The sequence below is a fragment of the Psittacula echo genome (genome assembly GCF_963264785.1).
Source record: "Psittacula echo genome assembly, chromosome: 1".
NCBI lineage: Eukaryota > Metazoa > Chordata > Aves > Psittaciformes > Psittacidae > Psittacula > Psittacula echo.
Genome location: NC_137735.1, coordinates 97198981 through 97216862, shown reverse-complemented (window position 1 = coordinate 97216862; position 17882 = coordinate 97198981). Strand labels below are relative to the sequence as shown.

At 41.8% G+C, this 17882-nt stretch overlaps 1 protein-coding gene across 1 annotated transcript in view; it reads right to left on the bottom strand.

The window, feature by feature from the left end:
• The window catches only part of CAPRIN2 (caprin family member 2), a gene marked incomplete at its 3' end in the record, with an annotated part of 33062 nt that extends 20463 nt beyond the window's left edge, over window positions 1-12599 (bottom strand). Inside the window, exons 1-6 of the mRNA XM_080627670.1 lie at window positions 12348-12599; window positions 10458-10520; window positions 6312-6398; window positions 3584-3822; window positions 2187-2269; window positions 126-287 (exon numbers count right to left, since the gene is read on the bottom strand). Coding sequence (XP_080483796.1) covers window positions 126-287; window positions 2187-2269; window positions 3584-3822; window positions 6312-6398; window positions 10458-10520; window positions 12348-12593 — 880 coding nt within the window. The 5' untranslated portion in view covers window positions 12594-12599. The remainder of the gene's footprint in view (window positions 1-125; window positions 288-2186; window positions 2270-3583; window positions 3823-6311; window positions 6399-10457; window positions 10521-12347) is intronic.
• Window positions 12600-17882: the final 5283 nt, after the last annotated feature.

The following is a 17882-nucleotide window of genomic DNA, read 5'->3' as shown; positions in this document are numbered from 1 at the left end:
ATCTGTTACATTGCAAGTAAGCCACTGCACAGGATTAGATGTAGTCTCAAGCCATGCAAAGTCAGTGCTCAGTTCAAGCTTATCCCAACACAATGACACAGAAATTGAACCCTGTAATATTCCACCTGGTTCTTTGACAGGCTCTCCTTTTGACATGTGTCTTGTTCTCTCAGATTTTCTATTTACTTCTTCCATTTCTTTTACTGGCACAGTGGTGCGAGGCGTCGGAATACTTTCAAAGTAGCGAGAGTCCAGAAGTTTGGACAGCAGGTCCTTCATGTGTTTATCTGAAGAGTGAAAATTCATGCAGTTAAGATATTAGAATTTGAAATTAAGGAATATTCAGGTCAGAACTCTTTACTCCCTCCCTTTACGTAAATTGCAACTTTTCCAAGTTCACACATCTTACTGAGTTATTGCAATGAAGTGTTCTAGTAAAGGAAAGTATTTATTAAACTACTTTATATATTACAGCTGAAAGCATTTTCGTAAGTCAGAGGAAAGACCGCAACTTGCGTTTAAATGCACACAAGGTCAACACTGAGCTAACCTAGTCTCCCACATGCTTAGAAAGGGATTTATTTACCCTTTGTTTACCCTGTAGGTTAGCCAGCACTGATACTAAAAGCATGCTGTTCAGACTGCAGCAAAGGTAAAGCTAAACAAACTCACTATGCAACTGCCGTACAACACCCTCTTCCCAGTGATAAGATGTGAAGTCTCAGACTGAAAAGTTAAGAACTGCAGAAACAAGGAGGGGGTGGGAAGCAAGAGACTGTTCCAGACTGAACTTAACCCTCTGAAGTTTTGGAGTATGCAGTTAAGTTTTTCTGTTCCAAGAACTGTCTAGTTTTCCCCTTTAGCAAAAAAGACAGCAACATAGAAAGTAAGGCCCTAGAAGTCATACTAGAAATTCTTTCAGAGGAGACAGAGACACAGCAGGAAAAACAGGAAAAATATTCAGTGAGAGATCACTCCTACCAGCAACAACCACATGAACAAGAATTGTAGCTTGAATTTAATGTGGATATAGTAAATTGTCTTCCAAGGCAGTGGATGCTAGTAAGAAGTCATAATTGCTTTATCTCAAGTTTAGGTTGTGCAAGATTGACACTAAAGGGGCAGAGATACTGATGAAAAGTCACAAAAGTTTAGGTTATAGCCAAAAAGCTACAAAAGTTTGGAGTTCAAAATAACTGGGCTATCAATTTATGTTAACAGACACAAAGTTAAAGTTACCAGCCTGTAACAATACAAGGCTAGCTTGCAGTTTGTCCAGAACTACATGAAAAGAGTTAACACAATCTTCAGCTCAGCTATCTGCATGTAGAAATTAGATAGGGTACACTAGTGCTCTGGTCCAACAGCTTCAACGACACTGTCACTTACAAATAAAAGATACTGCCATACAGCCATTACAAGATTGGAGTAGATGGGACAAGCAAGGTCTGTTTGCAATAGGAAAGACTTTCTTCACATTTCTTTTGCATGTTCTAAATAGGAACATAAAATGTATATGCTGGTTTACAACCATGGTTGTTGAAACTAAGCCACAGATGGAATAAAACATGTAGAGTCCCACAGATTGTTGTGCTTAAAAAATGAGGACACTCGCAGCAGGTCAAAGTAAGACTTCACTGTACATGGTTAGCTAACACAGCAAGTTCCACTAATGACTATCCTTCCTCAGTGTGGTATCCTGCACTGTAGTCAAACAACATGTATGAGCCTGGAATTCCTATAAGATAACCTTCAGTGCTATGGGACCTTCTGCCTGGGGCCAATGAAGCTCTGTAAAACACATCAGTTTACTCAGTTAAGCATTTCACAGCTGGGAACAGTGTTCCAATCTTAAGCCATTTGCACATAACTATCCAAAAATGTTCCCACTGCTGGTTCTGTAAGGTATTCATGCATCAGCTTTTGAATTACTACCATCATTATTCCACAAGAAGGTGCTAGTACGTTGGAGGAAGAGTAAGCCTTTACCTGGAAAAAAAAAGCATGCTGTATTGTTGTTGAGCTGTACTTAAACAGAACTTGAAGCAACCAGTTTACCCTTGGACAACCAAGTGAACACATAGCAGTTGGAAGTGCTTAATTTAGTAGCCTTCCATGTTTCAAGATGTTTTAATTAGCATGCTCATTTCAGGTTTCTAGGTTACTTCTCTAGATGAGACACTCACATGTTGTTCCAACCACAGGTTTCTCACTTCCTTCTAGAAGGTCCCAGAAGTAGAGTGATGATTGTTCCATCTGGTCTTCAACACTAAAACAAATGACAGTTCTACTAGGCAGAATCACAGCCAAGATCAAGTGTTGCAGTATTCCAGCACCCCTCCTTCAAGGACACTGACTAATGTTTAGCCTTCCCACTGAAGGGAACCCTAAATCCATTATCCATTACTGATTTATCTCTACCTGTACATGATTTAACCTAGCAAATGTAAGTAGTGAATAAAGACACATTAAAGAGCCTAGCACTATCCCACAAGACCATAAAGCTGACATTCATTCCAAGTCAGGACTCCTAGACATGGAAGCAATTGCTTTTTAACCAGCTGATCACCTTGTTCATTGGATACACATGTGCAGGGGTAGTCAACAGCTCCTGCCCTCTGCTAGTTACTGAGGGGCTTTGACATAGGTCCATGATTCACCCCACCCCCTCCAGACAATAGATTTGGAAATCTACCATGATGAAATTTAGAATCCCAAAGGAAAGGATCATGCTTCTTGTGGAAATGTAATACAGAGAAAGCTAGATATAAAGTTTTTTCATCAGGATAAGAGACTCCTATTGTGTAGCTTTTTATAAGCAGCTGTTCTTTAGAAGTTACCTTAAGAGCAAAGATTTAGACAGTTTAGTATATGGCAAGTGATTTTTAGGAAGTCATGTTTGAATATGGAAGTACTCTTATCCATTGAATGTTTCAACCTGCCACCTAATAACTACTTTTCCATATTTAAGTACATTTCTTACTACACTATCTTCAAAACAGATAGGCTAAGCATAAGCCATTGTAATACAAACATGGTATCAAATTAGTACTGACATTACACCTGTTGACAGCTTGTTACCTCAAAATGTATGACATTTATTGTAGAGGTATCAAAAATCTGTTAAATTTTTAAAACTTCAATGATTGGAAGGTAATAGCAAGACAGCCCTCAGGAGTACCACCTTTCCTTGGAATAAAGCAGCACATCTGGATCACCATGTGAATGGAACATAGTTCTGCATTTACTGCACTTTCAGTCCATGAACAGTGAGACCTCAAGAAAGCAGCACACCACCAGCCTCCCTGCTTACGAGGGTATTGGACTATCCCCCCCTCAACCCCACAACAAGATGTGAGATGGCAGCACTTGTATGCAGCTTGCACAACTGAGGCTGTAATTCCTGCAGCTTTCCTCTAATGCTCAGTGAGGTCAATCTGCTACATTTTTAGTCTCAGACTAAAGCAAGTGTACTGAACAGAATTTTAATGTCCCAAAACATAGTATTTCAAGACAGTGTCAAACAGAGGACATTTACTGTAACGAATGAAGCATACCAATTAGACAAAAATCTCAACCTTACCTCAAGTTTTCATTTCTTTCTGGACATGTCAGTTTTGCAAATCTTATGAGGTAGTCTAGTTCTTTAGAAGGCAAGTATATTGCACCATTCACACCACCTTTGAAATCTTTCTGAACATGCTCTTGAGTGAAGTTTTGCAGCACATACTGGACTTGAAGTATTGTACGCAGTTTCTTCTTCTCAGCTTCAAGCTTCAATAGACTCTCTCTTCGCTGAGCCTTCCTCTGGGCTTTCAGCAGCTATTTCAGTACATGAATTCAACAGTTAAACACAATTAAGTAACAGGATTCTAGGCTGAAACACAGTAAGCTCTAGTATTGATCATCTTACATTGATCAAACTATTAATTTTGGTTAGATAACAGAAGCTCCTAACTTCTCTTCAGATACCCAAGGGTTCAAGCTCCTCCCCTGGAAAAGCTCCCCATTTATTTACTAATTCCCTACAAATGTAGTTTTTAGTCAAACTGGATACTGGTAGCTTCACTTGTAATACGCCTTTCTGATATTTAGATCTTGATTAGAGCTGCTAGTTACTTTATTGTAAAAGCTTTCACAACCAAATATGAGGAATTGATACCAACACAAATCCAAGCCTAATTGACCACATGAATTTAGTAATGCAGAAGTTCCCAAATTTCTTCTATGAGACAACTGCCTCTTCACTTTTGAACACTCCAATTTAAATGATGCAGCAGCATCCTACAGTAGCTCTTATTTCTGATGACAGAGGACAGAAGCACTCAGGAAATAAGCAACAAGTCACAGAACATACACAACCCTCATGCATTTGAGAAGTTTATCATGTACTAACAGAATTACACAGCAGAAGCTGAGTAACTGAAAGATTTAAAATACCTCATTAAAGGGTATCTTAAGTTTCTTTGCAAGATGTGTGAAAACTTAGTTTTTCTAGAATGCAGTGTAAAATCTGTAAGGATGTTGTTGCCAGAATGTTCACTAGTGTTCCAGTAATGGGTACTGCCTGTAGAATCCATACAGGCAGAAGTAAAGCCAAAGCAAAAAAAAAAAAAATAGGTTGGTCTTTAAACATACCTTAAGTGCAAGGACAAACATGACCTGGATTACTAAAAACACCTACAGAAAGATACACTTGGTAACAATCCTTAATTTCTAATATTTTATGGGCAGCTTCACAGAGAAAAGCAGTAAGAAGCAATCCAAGTTTCTACATTCAACACAGTAGTTTGTGTTCAACATAAAATGTCTGAGTGAACCCAAAGCAGCAACACTGCTGGAAAGGCTCTTAAATCTCTGCTCACATAATGCTTTAAGAGACTTACAGCGCTACCTGGGATTACTACATACACAAGAAAAGCCTCTTAAGCAAAACTTTTTTTGTCTCTCTAAACACCAAAACGTTTACCATTTTACCAGTCCTTCAGCATCCTGTAAAAGGCAAAGAAATAATGCCAGAGCAGTGACTAATTATGTTCAGAGTCCATAAAACCACCATGGATCAAATCTTTTAAGAATAGTACTTGCTTGAGCTAAGAAACCAGTTTCTTCAAATATTAAAACATCTGCTTACATAAAAATAATGTATTTAGTGCTTTACACCCTGAATAACGACATAAATAAAGTACTAAATCTGCTACTTGCCATAATTAGAGACAACTACAGCACAGTAAGTGGCAAACTCCACAAGCTTCAGTAAAATTTTACTGAGAGCTGTACTTCCCAGTGATTTAATCCCAGCACTTTCCCCCCACTGGAAACATCAAAATACTGTCTGGAAGGGATCTTGGGATGTCATCCAGCTCAGCCTCCAAAACAAAGGTTACATTGAATCAAGACCAGTTTGCTTAGAGCTTGTGCAGTCAGATCTTGAAGAGATACATGGACAGATTTTAACACTTCTCTAGGCAGCATGCTCTAGTGCTTGGTTATCCTCAGTGACAATTCTCCTCTTATCTAGTTGGAGCCTACTATTTTAATTTATGATTACTCCTTCTACCACATCTCAGCAAAAACCCTGGCTCTACCCTTTCAGTAATCAATTTAGTAGTTGAAGGCCAATACTGCATCTCCTGCCAAGCCTTCACCAGGCCAAACAAGCCCAGTTCTTCCAGTCTCTCCTCACAGGTCCCATTTTCCAGGCCCTAGCCATTTGGAGACCCACCACGGGACGCACTGAAGTTTATCTATAGCCTTTGTGTACCAACTGACCAGAAAAAGACACCTGGTTATCAATACCATATAATCAGTTCTCTTTAATCTACTGGTCCTCAGTCTAGTCTAGCTTTCACTGCTCCAGGGGTATACTTAATTTACTTTGCCTTCAGCCCGTAAGGACCTGCATGTCCCTTCCAGCAGAGATGCTCCCCCACCAGTCTGTACCTACACAGCAGGTAAGTCCACCTCCAGCACAAGGTACCAGCAGTACCAGTTAATGGTTTCAAGCTTAACTGCAGTCATCTCAAACACAGCCAAGTTCCAATGACCCAATTTACTTCAGCACAAGTTCTTACACAAATACACAGTGAATAACTATTGTGGAGGTCAGTGGTACACAAAACTGTCAACATTTACTCTGCTCTATTCACTACTCCAGAAAGCTTAAGCACATCATTCCCCCAAGTCCCAAGATAGAAACTTCCAAGTATTGAAGTACTCTGCATATTGATATGTAAGCGTAGCCATTAGAAGAGTAGCACAAGCTTTGCAGTTACTTTCTTACAATATAGGAAAGAGCATTTTAAACTTACATCTTGGCTAAGTCCTGAAAAAGTCTTCTGAAGCTCCTTAGCAAATTCCAAGTTGTGTACTACTTCATCATATTTCTCTACGGCCTCCTACAAAGGAATAAGTAAAAATTCGTCAGGCTTAAGAGTAAGTACAAGGAGATTCAGATGCAACTAGTAAATTACCATTGAGAACTAGTCACTCAGCATATATTTCCCTAAAATTGTAACTTTTTAAAGATCCTATATCTGTAAATGGTATTTTAAGTTTAGTCATGAATATCATTCTACCATGACTCTGAGATGCAGCCTAAAGCCAGCTCGCACCACTACACATCCTACAAGTTTGTCTGTATTAGACTTTCCGGGCAACATCTTGTTCAATACTTGGTATACTTATGTTGAAACAGGAAAGCCTGGATACCAGTTACTTCAATTTTCCTTTTGTTCCCATAGGTCTCAGCAGTCGGAGGTAAACAACTACTTAAAAATCAGACGCTGATACAAAAGCCTAGAAGGAATACAGGACACTTACAAGTTCAGCACTGATCTTTTACCCTCATGCTTACCTGAATGCCTTTACAGATAATTTGTACAAACTTCAGAAAGAACATGGAAGCTAAGCCATATGCTGAGAAAAAAAGTCCTTCAAATCTAGTTTCCACAATTAAAACAATGTTCCTGCCTTCACTAATGGCTTTAAACAATATTTTACTAGCCAGTCTTCAAAAAAACTGAAGTGGATTATTAATAAGCCCTTTGATATACCCTGGTTTTTATGAGTTCTTCCCCACTAAGAAGTTGATTTACTTTTATAAGTCTCATTGAAGGCTGTGAAGACAGCAAAATGCTGTAGTTCAGACATGCTGCCCATATCCTCATACCATAAGCATGCTTGGGAAATACATTTAATTTCAGTTGCTCACATGTGCATGTGTTTTATGCTCATGATAGCAGAAGTTTCCTGGAATAGGCTCATGGGTCTACTATAAAGCTCTTTCAAAGTAGTGTTACTGTTGAAAAGCATTTCATCAGTGCAACAACAAAAGCTTGATCTACTGTCCCAGTCAGACTTGGGATATCTGCAAATTCCATATGTGTTCCTAAGCAACCAGAAAACAACCTACATACTCATTTGTTCAATCAGTTTCACTGATTCACCTGTATTCACTTATTTGTAGTATACTAAAATATTACTAGGCCTAAACACTACTCAACACAGTGAGGTGCATGAGTTAAAGCACTCAGCTGGCAGTTTAAGCTGCCCTCAGCAAGTTAATCAATATAAGAACTAATTAGCAAGTTCACACTCAGGAGAGTAACTTCTAAGACCCTAATACCCACAAATGGAGGAATATTCACAATTTAACACCAACAACTTCTAAGACAGATGGCAGTAATTGTGCTTTTAACAATGCAAATCCCAGAGTAAAACTCTCTACCTGAAAACATCAGGAATAGTTACCATGACTCTCATGACAAGCTGTAACTCAGCCCAGAGGAAAGCAATAGCTTTCTTGTGTCACACCTGTTATTAACATTCATTAACAGCACACTGGAGGAACAGTACCAAGGAAAGCCTGCTCAGAATATTGCCAGTGAGAGCATTTAACTTGCTGGAAGCTGTTCATTTCTGAAACAGATGTTTCCTGAAGTAAGACTAGCACACACAGTAGCTCTGGCAGGCATGCACACACCATAAGTAATTAGTTTAATACAAACTGCTTACAAAAGTTCATCATCAGATGGGCACTTCCTCTGTGCAAGGAACATTATGAATATAGGTGACATCAAGTTACACTAGAGGTTCACTGTATTACAAGCAGTTAGGTTTCTTCAGGCAAGTGTCCAAGCTATTAAGCTCCTTCTGCTCTAGCTCAAATCACCAGGTCTTGGTATTTATACCTACATTGGGAATTTGCATCTGAAAGGTGCAAGTGCAGTATTTCCATATCTTAAGCACTAAAACAGGGGTCTTGACTAGATTAGTAAGTACTGAGTTGACACATACTTCTACAATAATCATTCCAACAGTCTGACTACCACTGGTCAGTTTACTAGCAGGACTGAACCATTTTAGAAGGCTGGGATATCCAGCTCAGCTGAAAATACTGAAAGCCAGTAACCAAGTTACTTGCCATTTTCCAAAATCAGCACTGCTGGATGCATTTGCAAGAATGATTTCTACAGAATCCTTCACCTCTAGTTCCCCACATCATAATATCACTTTCACCTAACATCTTTTCACAGTCCAGGGTGTATACCAAGCAACTAGTCAAATTCAGAAGTAACTTTAAAACATGTTCAAGATTAATCAAACTTACACAGAATACTATTCAACAGTCACACTGTTAGCGACAGAAAACAGATCATAGCTAATACCTATGATAACACAAAAGGCTCTTGCCCACCTGATTCCAGATTGAGTTTAGAGAAAATAAAAAGTCATCATCCTACATTATTATTATAATTTCCCCTCTTATCACACTTACATCTAGCTCATTTGGAAATCACTCAGGGTAAGGAAACAGTATTTGTGCTCTCATCCTGCTGCACTGTGATATAGCTAGCAGCCAATCAAATTATTTTTCCAACTGGTTCACAAGGAGGATCAGCACCGGGCGAAAACAGGCTGGGAAGCAGCCACATGGAAAGACACCTGGAAGTTTGGGTTGATGGCAATTCGAATTATGTCAACAGTAAGCCCTAGCAGCCCAAAGGGCCAACCGTGTCCTGGAGCATATCAAATACAGCATAGCAAGCTGGTTGAGCGAGGTGATTGTCCACTCTTTACTGGTGCAGCCCCACCTCAAGTATTATGTGTAGTTTTGGGCACCTCAATACAAGAAGGACAAACTGTTAGAGGGTGTCCAGAGAAGGGCAACCAACATGGTGAAAGGCTTAGAGGGCAAGACTTACAAGGAGCAGCTGAGGTCACATTGTCTGTTCAGCTTGGAGAAGAGAAGGTTAAGGGGTGACCCAATTGCATCCTACAACTGCCTGAAAGGTGGCAGTGGAGGGGGAACTGCTGATCTCCTCTCCTCGGTGACCAGCAATAGGACACAACGAAATAAAATGAAGCTGCCTCAGAGGAAGTTCATGGTGAACATTAGGAAAAGGTTCTCCACTGAAAGCATGGTTGGTCACCAGAACAGGCTCATCACAGCACCAAGCCCATCAGTGTTCAAGGAGCACCTAGACAACACTTACTCATACTACTTAGTGTTAGGTAGTCCTGCAAGGAGTTGGACTCACGATCCTTATGGGTCTCCTTCCAAGTTAAGATATTCTATGATTTATGACTAGAGCAATAAACCCTTCAGATTATGTGACACTGCTACTCAGATATGCTTAAGTAATAGCTTTCATGTTACAGAAACTTTGTTTCAGTTCTAGAATCCATTCTAGTCCAAGACAGAAAAAAGCCAGAACTCCTGTTTAACATTAGGGAAGTTTGCACCAGCTCTACAAAGTGGATCACATTTGTTTAGTGATCTGGCATCCTGGCATTCCAAACTCTAGCAACGCTACATACACAACATTGCTCTAACAGCATTTGAGAGTGCCAGTGACTCACAGCTGTCTAACAGCAACACTAGAAAAACAAGAGAATATTCTAAACTGCATCAGTAACCCATAGCCAGATTCTTGTATTAGGGAAACCTTTAGAAATTATGCAAGTTAGACCAGCATCTTCCTTCCACCAACAAGAACTGTTTGTCAGTTATATTTTAACAGCTACTTGTAATCAACAGCATTGTGCAGCCAACTGGCAACTTCAAGTAACACCTATTAATGAAGATATCATGAAGATTAATTAGCTACTCCAGAAGCCTTGATGTTCAGGTTCAAACATAGCAATGCCACAAAAATAAGCTGCATGTGGACACCCCTCAAGAAAGGTGCAGGAACACTGAAGCTGAAAGTCTACAGAGCAAAAATAAATAAGTACCTTCTGTAATCTCCATCTTGTGTGCTGAGGTCAAAGCTGAAGACAAAGCTTGTGGGCTCAACATTCAACTTAATTACCCATACTTCATCCATTTGGTTTTGTGAAAAATACCACTGCAAGCATGCAGGCATTACTTCTGCGAAACACCACCACCTCCTTCAGCAGCCTATCCTTCAGACATGGCTGAAGGTTTTGAGGGCATCCATTCCTGCACTTACCAACTGATCTTGATTGAGAGCTTCTCCCTTCTTCAGGCGATCTTTGTAGTCTTCTAACTTAAGCTGCAGGAAAATACAAAATACATTTTTTTTTTTTAATACCAACTTGTCTAATGCAGAGTATGGCATGCAAGTTACATTTTCTGTACTGCATACTGCAACAGAATAAGCATTTTACTATTTGCTCACTTTCAGGAGAAAGCAACACACAAATTTCTGCTGTGCCTTTGATTCAGCAATCTGTCTCCAGGACTGTCTACTTCCCCTTCTTATCTTTGATCTTTCACCTCTTACTTGCTATCTTTGTTTCATTTAAGAAATAGTAATGCATTGACCCTAGATCCAAACACATAGTATCCTTATTTTAAAGGATGCTTGTTTAGCTTTTCAATTCCATGCTAGAATTCAGTTATCTTATCCTTGAATAATCCTACTTGAATTTCCAGAGCATGCCTTTCAAAATCTTGCTTGAGTTATGTCATCAAGATTTTACAGCACTATTTCCTAAGAAAGTAGACAATGTTTTCAGGTAAGATTTATTTCTAATATACTGAAAGTCTAAAAAAGCTGAGGTAAACTAAACAAAACTATTAGGTATTATTCTTTACACACACAGGGAGAAGAAAGGGGAATTCATGGCCATGAAGTTAAATACTATTTCATTTGTGTAACAGCCCACAGTTTTATTGACACAGTACCTATAGAAGCCTAGGAGTAGGACTACTTTGTGCTCATTTTAGTAAGTCACACTTTCATTTGCTGGTGATGCCCTTTGTAATCCATGTGAAAAATCAAAGATACTTGAGAAATTCACAACAATAAGCTTTCCTGGACAGAATCAGAATACCATGCAAAGCTGGTTAATCCCACAAAGAAAGCATGCTTATCTGACATTATTCAAAATTACAGGATGATGCATGACATGAGACAGCAATAATACTGCATCTCCTGCAGGAGGATCAAGTCCCAGCCACATGGCCAGAAGTCTTATCTATGGTGAGCCTCTCCTCACCCTAAGACATAGCATACAAAGCTTTTTAGACTTTTAGAGAAGCACAAAATATTCACTGAATTGTTTTGCTTACAAACCTGATCCAGTAATAAAAGAAACAGCACCATTATTTCTTTTCATCTTGCAAAAAATAGCATTTTTCAAATTAAAAACCATGCACATAGCCTTCAATCACCTGCCAATTAACTGAAAAGTCTCAATGCAAAAGCCTGACTAGTTATAGCCACAATATTTTAGGGGTATCATTATCTCAGTTCTTAACACTGTGCTACATTCTCCCCCCCCATATTTATGCAAAGTGAAGGGCAATACATATCTAATATAATTTGACACTTGCATGAGTCAGAGGAAACACTGTTCTAATCTTCAATTTACATACATTTCTACATCATATTAGATGCATGCAAGTAATAGAAGAAATATGAAGATTTCATACAGAACTGCAAACTGCCTCCAAAACAGTTCCAAGTTAGTTCTGAACTAATTCAGCCTATTAGAGAAGCATCCCCAGTTTTGAGCAGCATTCAGTTACTTTTGGTAACTATTGTGCACGCACTGTAAAGCCAGCAGCTGGGAGCAGGTCTCTAGTTAGCTCTATTCTCAGTTCTCAGAAACAAACGCTATGCTCCCACAATGTCAAACACAAGGAGCCCATTTCAGAACAATAAGGTTAGAAAACACCATTCTTATACAGAGGTTACAAATGCTAACAAAAACCCACCAGCAAATCCAAGCTTGGGTCATGCCAGAAGTTATTTTTAAAATCAATGATTGCTTTCTATATACACACACAACCTTATTCCAGCTATTATAAAACAGGCACCGAGTTTTAAAATTCACAGCTTAACCACATGCCATGCCAAAGAAAAACAAGTTACCTTCTTTTTCTCAATGTTCCTGATCTTGTGCTTGAGGCAGATAAGCCCATTATCAATGTAAGTCTCATATGCCTGAGAAGGAGAGGCTGCCGAGTTCAGCGCAGACTGCAGGGGGCTGGAGGGAGACTGGCTCTCCCCAGACGGGTTCACCTGCTGCTTGGCCGCCTTCATGCTCCTTTCCTCCACCTCCTCTGACCGGCCTGAAGGTGATGGGTGACGGAAAGGGGCTTGGGAAAGCTGCACCATTGAAATGGATGGAGCTGCAAAGAAACTCCTTTTATTTAGCTCTCTCTCATTCCTCCCCCCCCCCCACTTCCCCCTCTTTTTAAAATTACATCTTTTCCTATCACATATTCCAAAAATGTAGCCACAAAACAGCCTCGGTAAGAATTTATCACCACCTTTCAGTCTTCCCCCTCCCTTTTCAAAATATCCGTAGCAGGAATTTCAAAGCAAGGCAAACTTTGTATTGTTCAAGTCTCCCCACCCATCCAGACACGAGAAATCCTTTACATCGGCAGAATTTGCCAGCACAGGGGATGATTCCAGAAAGCCAATATAGTGTCCATATAAAACCAGGCAGGTTTCCTGCACACATCACCCACCAGGGAAAAAACTGCAAGCAAGCAACTGCAAATCATGCTGCCAGCCTCGCATCCAGGCTGCAGCCTGAATGAAGATTTAGAAGTGGCATGCCTGAAGATATAGCTCCTCTTCCTCTCACCCCCATGAAATCAGTTTTACCCCCTCATGACCTTTGCAGCAATCCAACCGAAGAATTAAACTAAAAAGACTTCAATTGAAAAAGACAAAAACAAATCACTTTATAAAGCAAGTAACGCGCTCAGATACAACAGCTTTGTTCTTCCTGAAGAACTGGGCTCTGCCTACATCAAAAGATGGGCCCGTGCCACGGCAAGGCACCAGCTCTGATGGGAGGGGCTGGGCTTTAACCTTGAATACAGAGTTTCTGTAAGAGATGCTCCGCCACCCTCATCTCCAACTACTTACTTACACCAGCTCCTGAAAAGCAATGACACCACATTTCTGCCTGCAGGCAGGCCTGCGGCACACCTCCCCGGCGGGCACCGAGCCGGGGGAAACCGGCATCGCCCCGGGACGCCCGCTCAGCCTCCGCCGGCGGGGCAGGGAGCTGCCGCGGCACCCCGCCGGTCCCGAAGCCCACCGAAGGGAGAGCCCGGGGGCAGCCCTTCATCACGCCCTTGCCAGGGACAGTGAGGAAGCGCCTCCCAGGAAGAGATGCCGAACCCCTGCCCCGCCGCCGCTCCCCGAGCAAGAGGAAGGAGACGACGAGAACAGAACAGAGAGAAGCAGCGGCGGCAGGCTCCCTGCCGCCAGCTCCAGCATCGCCATCGACGGACCCCGCACCGCCTCGCACCCGCCTCCCCACTCACCTCGCTGCCCGCACACGCTCAGACCCGCCCCGTCGCCCGCCCCCCGCCTAATATAGCGGCGGCGGAAGGGCGGAGCGGGGCCCGCCGCCGCGGTCACCGCCCGCCTCCCAATCGGCGGCACCGCCTCACCTGCCCATCTGCCTTCCCGCGCCGTGAGCGGCAGCCGGGGCGGGGAGTCTCCGTGTGGAGAGCCCGGCGGCCCGCCCCTCGGCTCGGGGGTACCTGGGTTTGCGGGGTCAAGCTGCCGGGCAAGGCCTGGTGCTGGGTTATCATTTTCATACGGAAGGGATGCATGGAGGGACGCGACGCCGTGCTTCGCGCTGTCTGTGAGGGGAGGTTCACCCGGATCCCCAGGGAAGCCATGTATCACACCAGCCCCTCAGAACAGTCAGCCAAGGACAGGCTGGCTTGTCTCTCCAGGCAGCTCTGAGAAAAGTGTCTTGTCACCCCACTGCAAGGAGATCCTGGCTTGCTCCACCATGCAGGGTCCAGTCACACCCTTCACTAGCATTCCGTGACCACTGGGTTTGGATGGCTGTGGGACAGTAAGAAATGTTGGTTCATGCCTGTTTAAACCAGCTGAAGGACTCCTCTGGGCCACTATGGAGCCCTCTGAGGACCCTGACCAGACTCCTTGTCCTCTTCATAACCAAAAATGTGTGTGTCCTCTATACTACAACTCAGTCATGTGAACAGTTGATAGCTAGTAAAAACACTGAAGTCCACTGAACATACACAATGAAATGATCGCAGACTTCTGTTAACCTCTAAGAACATCATCAGCACCACACAAAGGTATCAATGGTCAGAAAACTAGAGAAAGCAGATCTTCCAAGACCAGAGGACTAAGTGGGAGCTATGTTTTCCCTGTTTCTCTTTTTATGTCTAAAGTAATGGCGTAATAGGCTAAATATGTCTAATATATGATACAGCAGCTTCAGAGAGATGCTGAAGGTTGTGAAAGTTATGAAAACAGAGACATGAAAATAGAGGCTGCGTGGAGACCTCATAGCAGCCTTCCAGTATCTGAAGGGGGCCTACAAGGATCCTGGAGAGGGACTCTTCATCAGGGACTGTAGTGATAGGACAAGGGCTAAAACTTAAACAGGGGAAGTTCAGGTTAAGTACAAGGAAGAAGTTCCTCACTGTGAGGGTGGTGGGGCCCTGGCACAGGTTGTCCAGGGAAGCTGTGGCTGCCCCATCCCTGGCAGCGTTCAAGGACAGGTTGGGCGGGCTTTGAACAATCTGGTCTAGTGGAAGGTGTCCCTGCCCATGGCAGGGGTTTGGAATTGGGTGATCTTTAAGGTCCCTTCCAACCCAAACCATTCTGTGATTCTGTGATTTTGAAAGAGGCAAAAATTAGTCGGTATGGAAGGATTGCAAAGAGGTTTTACGGATTACCAAAGGTGCTTATATAGTGCACAGCATGGATGAGAGATTGGGAGAGGAAAGGCTCACACCAAAGTAAGATTGTGTTTAACAGTAAACCCAAGCAAATGATAAGTGAGTCAAACAACGGGAAGGATTCAGAGTAGCGCAGAATCAGGTTCAGCCATATGGAACCACCTGTAGCATCCAAAATCTTGCCACTTCTCCCAGCTTAATCACAAGTCTCAAATACGCTATTTTTCTTAAAGCCCTAGCTCCTAGAATGAGGTCACTTTGTGAGGTATGGTTTTCATGACAGAGAATAAATGATAATGAATTTGAAACTGCTTGTGTCTAGGACAAGCTACATATACTGCAAGTCTTTCCAGTAGATTTCTGTTCTTTGTGTGGTTTTGTTCAAAGCTAGCACTAATGGACTAGATCCTTGCAAAGTAATTACAAAATGAATGATCAATTAATGCATATATTAATAATAAGTCATAATTAATATGCAGATGCCTGGGGCTATTCTATAAATCATAATTACATCTTGAAAGCTACTTTATATGTGCTTTTACAATTAGAAAATTGTATAAAAGAGGAAAAAATTGAAAGAGTCATATAAGCCAAATCTGTATTTAAAATCAAAATATATTTGAAGTTCCTTTTAAAACAAATACAGAATAACTATTTGAGACTGATGCTATATAATTCTATAGTATATAAATATAACCAAAGTTAGAAAATGCCAGGATTAAGTGCAGCCTAAAATAATGAGTTTAATGCCATTTTGCAGATCCTTCATGAGATAATCTTTAAGTAGATGATCATAGGTTATCACAGTCTAGCCAGACATTGATCACGGCCATGGAGTCCTAGACACTCTGCATTCTCAACCCGGAGACCTGAGCTTTTTACTCCAGGATCAGAAGGGGATTGCACTCTAACGGCTGAAGAAAAACACGCTGTTAATTTTTCCCATGTTTTACTGATTCTGCTTATCCCCTTCAGCTGGGACTGCCCTGATTTTTCCCAGTCCCAGCAGTTTATCCCACTCATTTTCCTTGTATGCCTGTCCCTCCAGGCTTGGTCTTTCTGCCCCAGTCTGCATGTTGTCAGAATCACAGGCTCCTGCGAGAAGCAGTGTCTCCTTTGCCTAATCACTTCCATTTTTCCACACCTGACTCTTCATGCAGCCTACCAAAACCCTTCCTCATCCTAGGGACATCCGGTGCCAGACTGCCTCCCCCCAAGCAGCCATGGCAAAGAATGAGACCAGGTTCCCACTTTCATTCCCTGCCATCCCTTTTATTATTGTATTGAAACTCCAAAAAGTAAATGGCTGTGTAGAATAAGATCAGCTGCTTGTTAACTGTAGGAGAGAAAGACATACAAGTAAACGTGTAGCAAAAATTATACAGTGATGGACTAGGGAAGCCTGCTTCACTTGTGGAACATCTCTCAGGAAAGAAGGCTGAGGAATTCTGTAACCAACAAAGGATGAATACCTTAGATCTCACAAAGAGGAATGTTAGAATGACACCCAATTGATTGGAAGAACCTGGAGGATCTTAGGAAATACATTGCTGCAGGGCTGTGCTATGCTGCAAGGAATTTTTTCACATATATACCCTGTGGCTATGTGTCCGCTCTTCAGAACCAAAGCCAACGAGCCTGGTGAAAGGGTGTTTCACTCAGTGCCCAGCATTGCCTTACACAAGCTGCTGCACGCTACATAACCAACTTTTGCAGATGCTTTTTAAAGATACAGTTCTCCCTTTACACTCCAGGTCCTTGTTTTATGTGTTTTCTTCACAGGATCCCAGTTTCCATGTCATAGAATCATAGAATAGTTAGGGTTGGAAAGGACCTTAAGATCATCTAGTTCCAACCCTTTTCTCCTTCTTTTTTACCTCCACGCTCCATCCTGCCTAGCAGAGTGGTTCATATTCCTGCTCTTCTCATTACCAAAAGTGCCAGGCACCCCTTTCAGTTCCCAAACTGTTTCAGTCTCCTCACTCAGTCCTTACCTTGCCAGAATTCATGATTCTGTTAACTCCTTTCCTTTCCTCTCATTTTGTTTCTCCCCCCAGCCCCAGCTTTCTACCTTTTCATCAGATATTTTATGATTTACATGATTTTCAAGGGAGAGGGAGCCGTAAAAGTAAGCAGAAATAGTTACTGTGCTTGGAACAGCAATTACAAACTTAGTCAAATTTCACCTGTGCAGCTCCAGGCCAAAGAGAGCGTGTATAATTAAAGCCCACGTTAACACCTGTAAAGATCTGCAACGGAACTGAGTTAACCTCCCTGGCAGAAGGCTTTTGGAGAATACACAAGTTCAGCTGGAAGAAGTCTCTGTGGAGTATGTGCCAGCTGCCTGCATATAGGCATATTGCATAAAAGCCACTACTTGACAGCAAAGTTGAAATTCCTGTTCCCAGGCTGCGGGCTTCTGGAACTTCAGTGAAACCATGGAAGGAACCCCGTCAACTGCTTGTCTTTTTTAGTCGCATACTTGAAAATGGCTAACCCAGTAGGTCTCAATTCAGTTTGAGGCACACATCTGGAATGGAAGAGTTCATCTGGAACAGAAAAAGCTGTTAAAGCAAAAGCAAATTTTAACAAAATAAATTGGAAAGTGCTGGACAACCTTAGTAATAAGAGGTACCAGCTGAGAAGAAGATGTGCTCCAAGCAGTAGCACCTGCTTCTCTTAGTTTCTCTGTCCTCACTTAGAACCTCTTCAAACC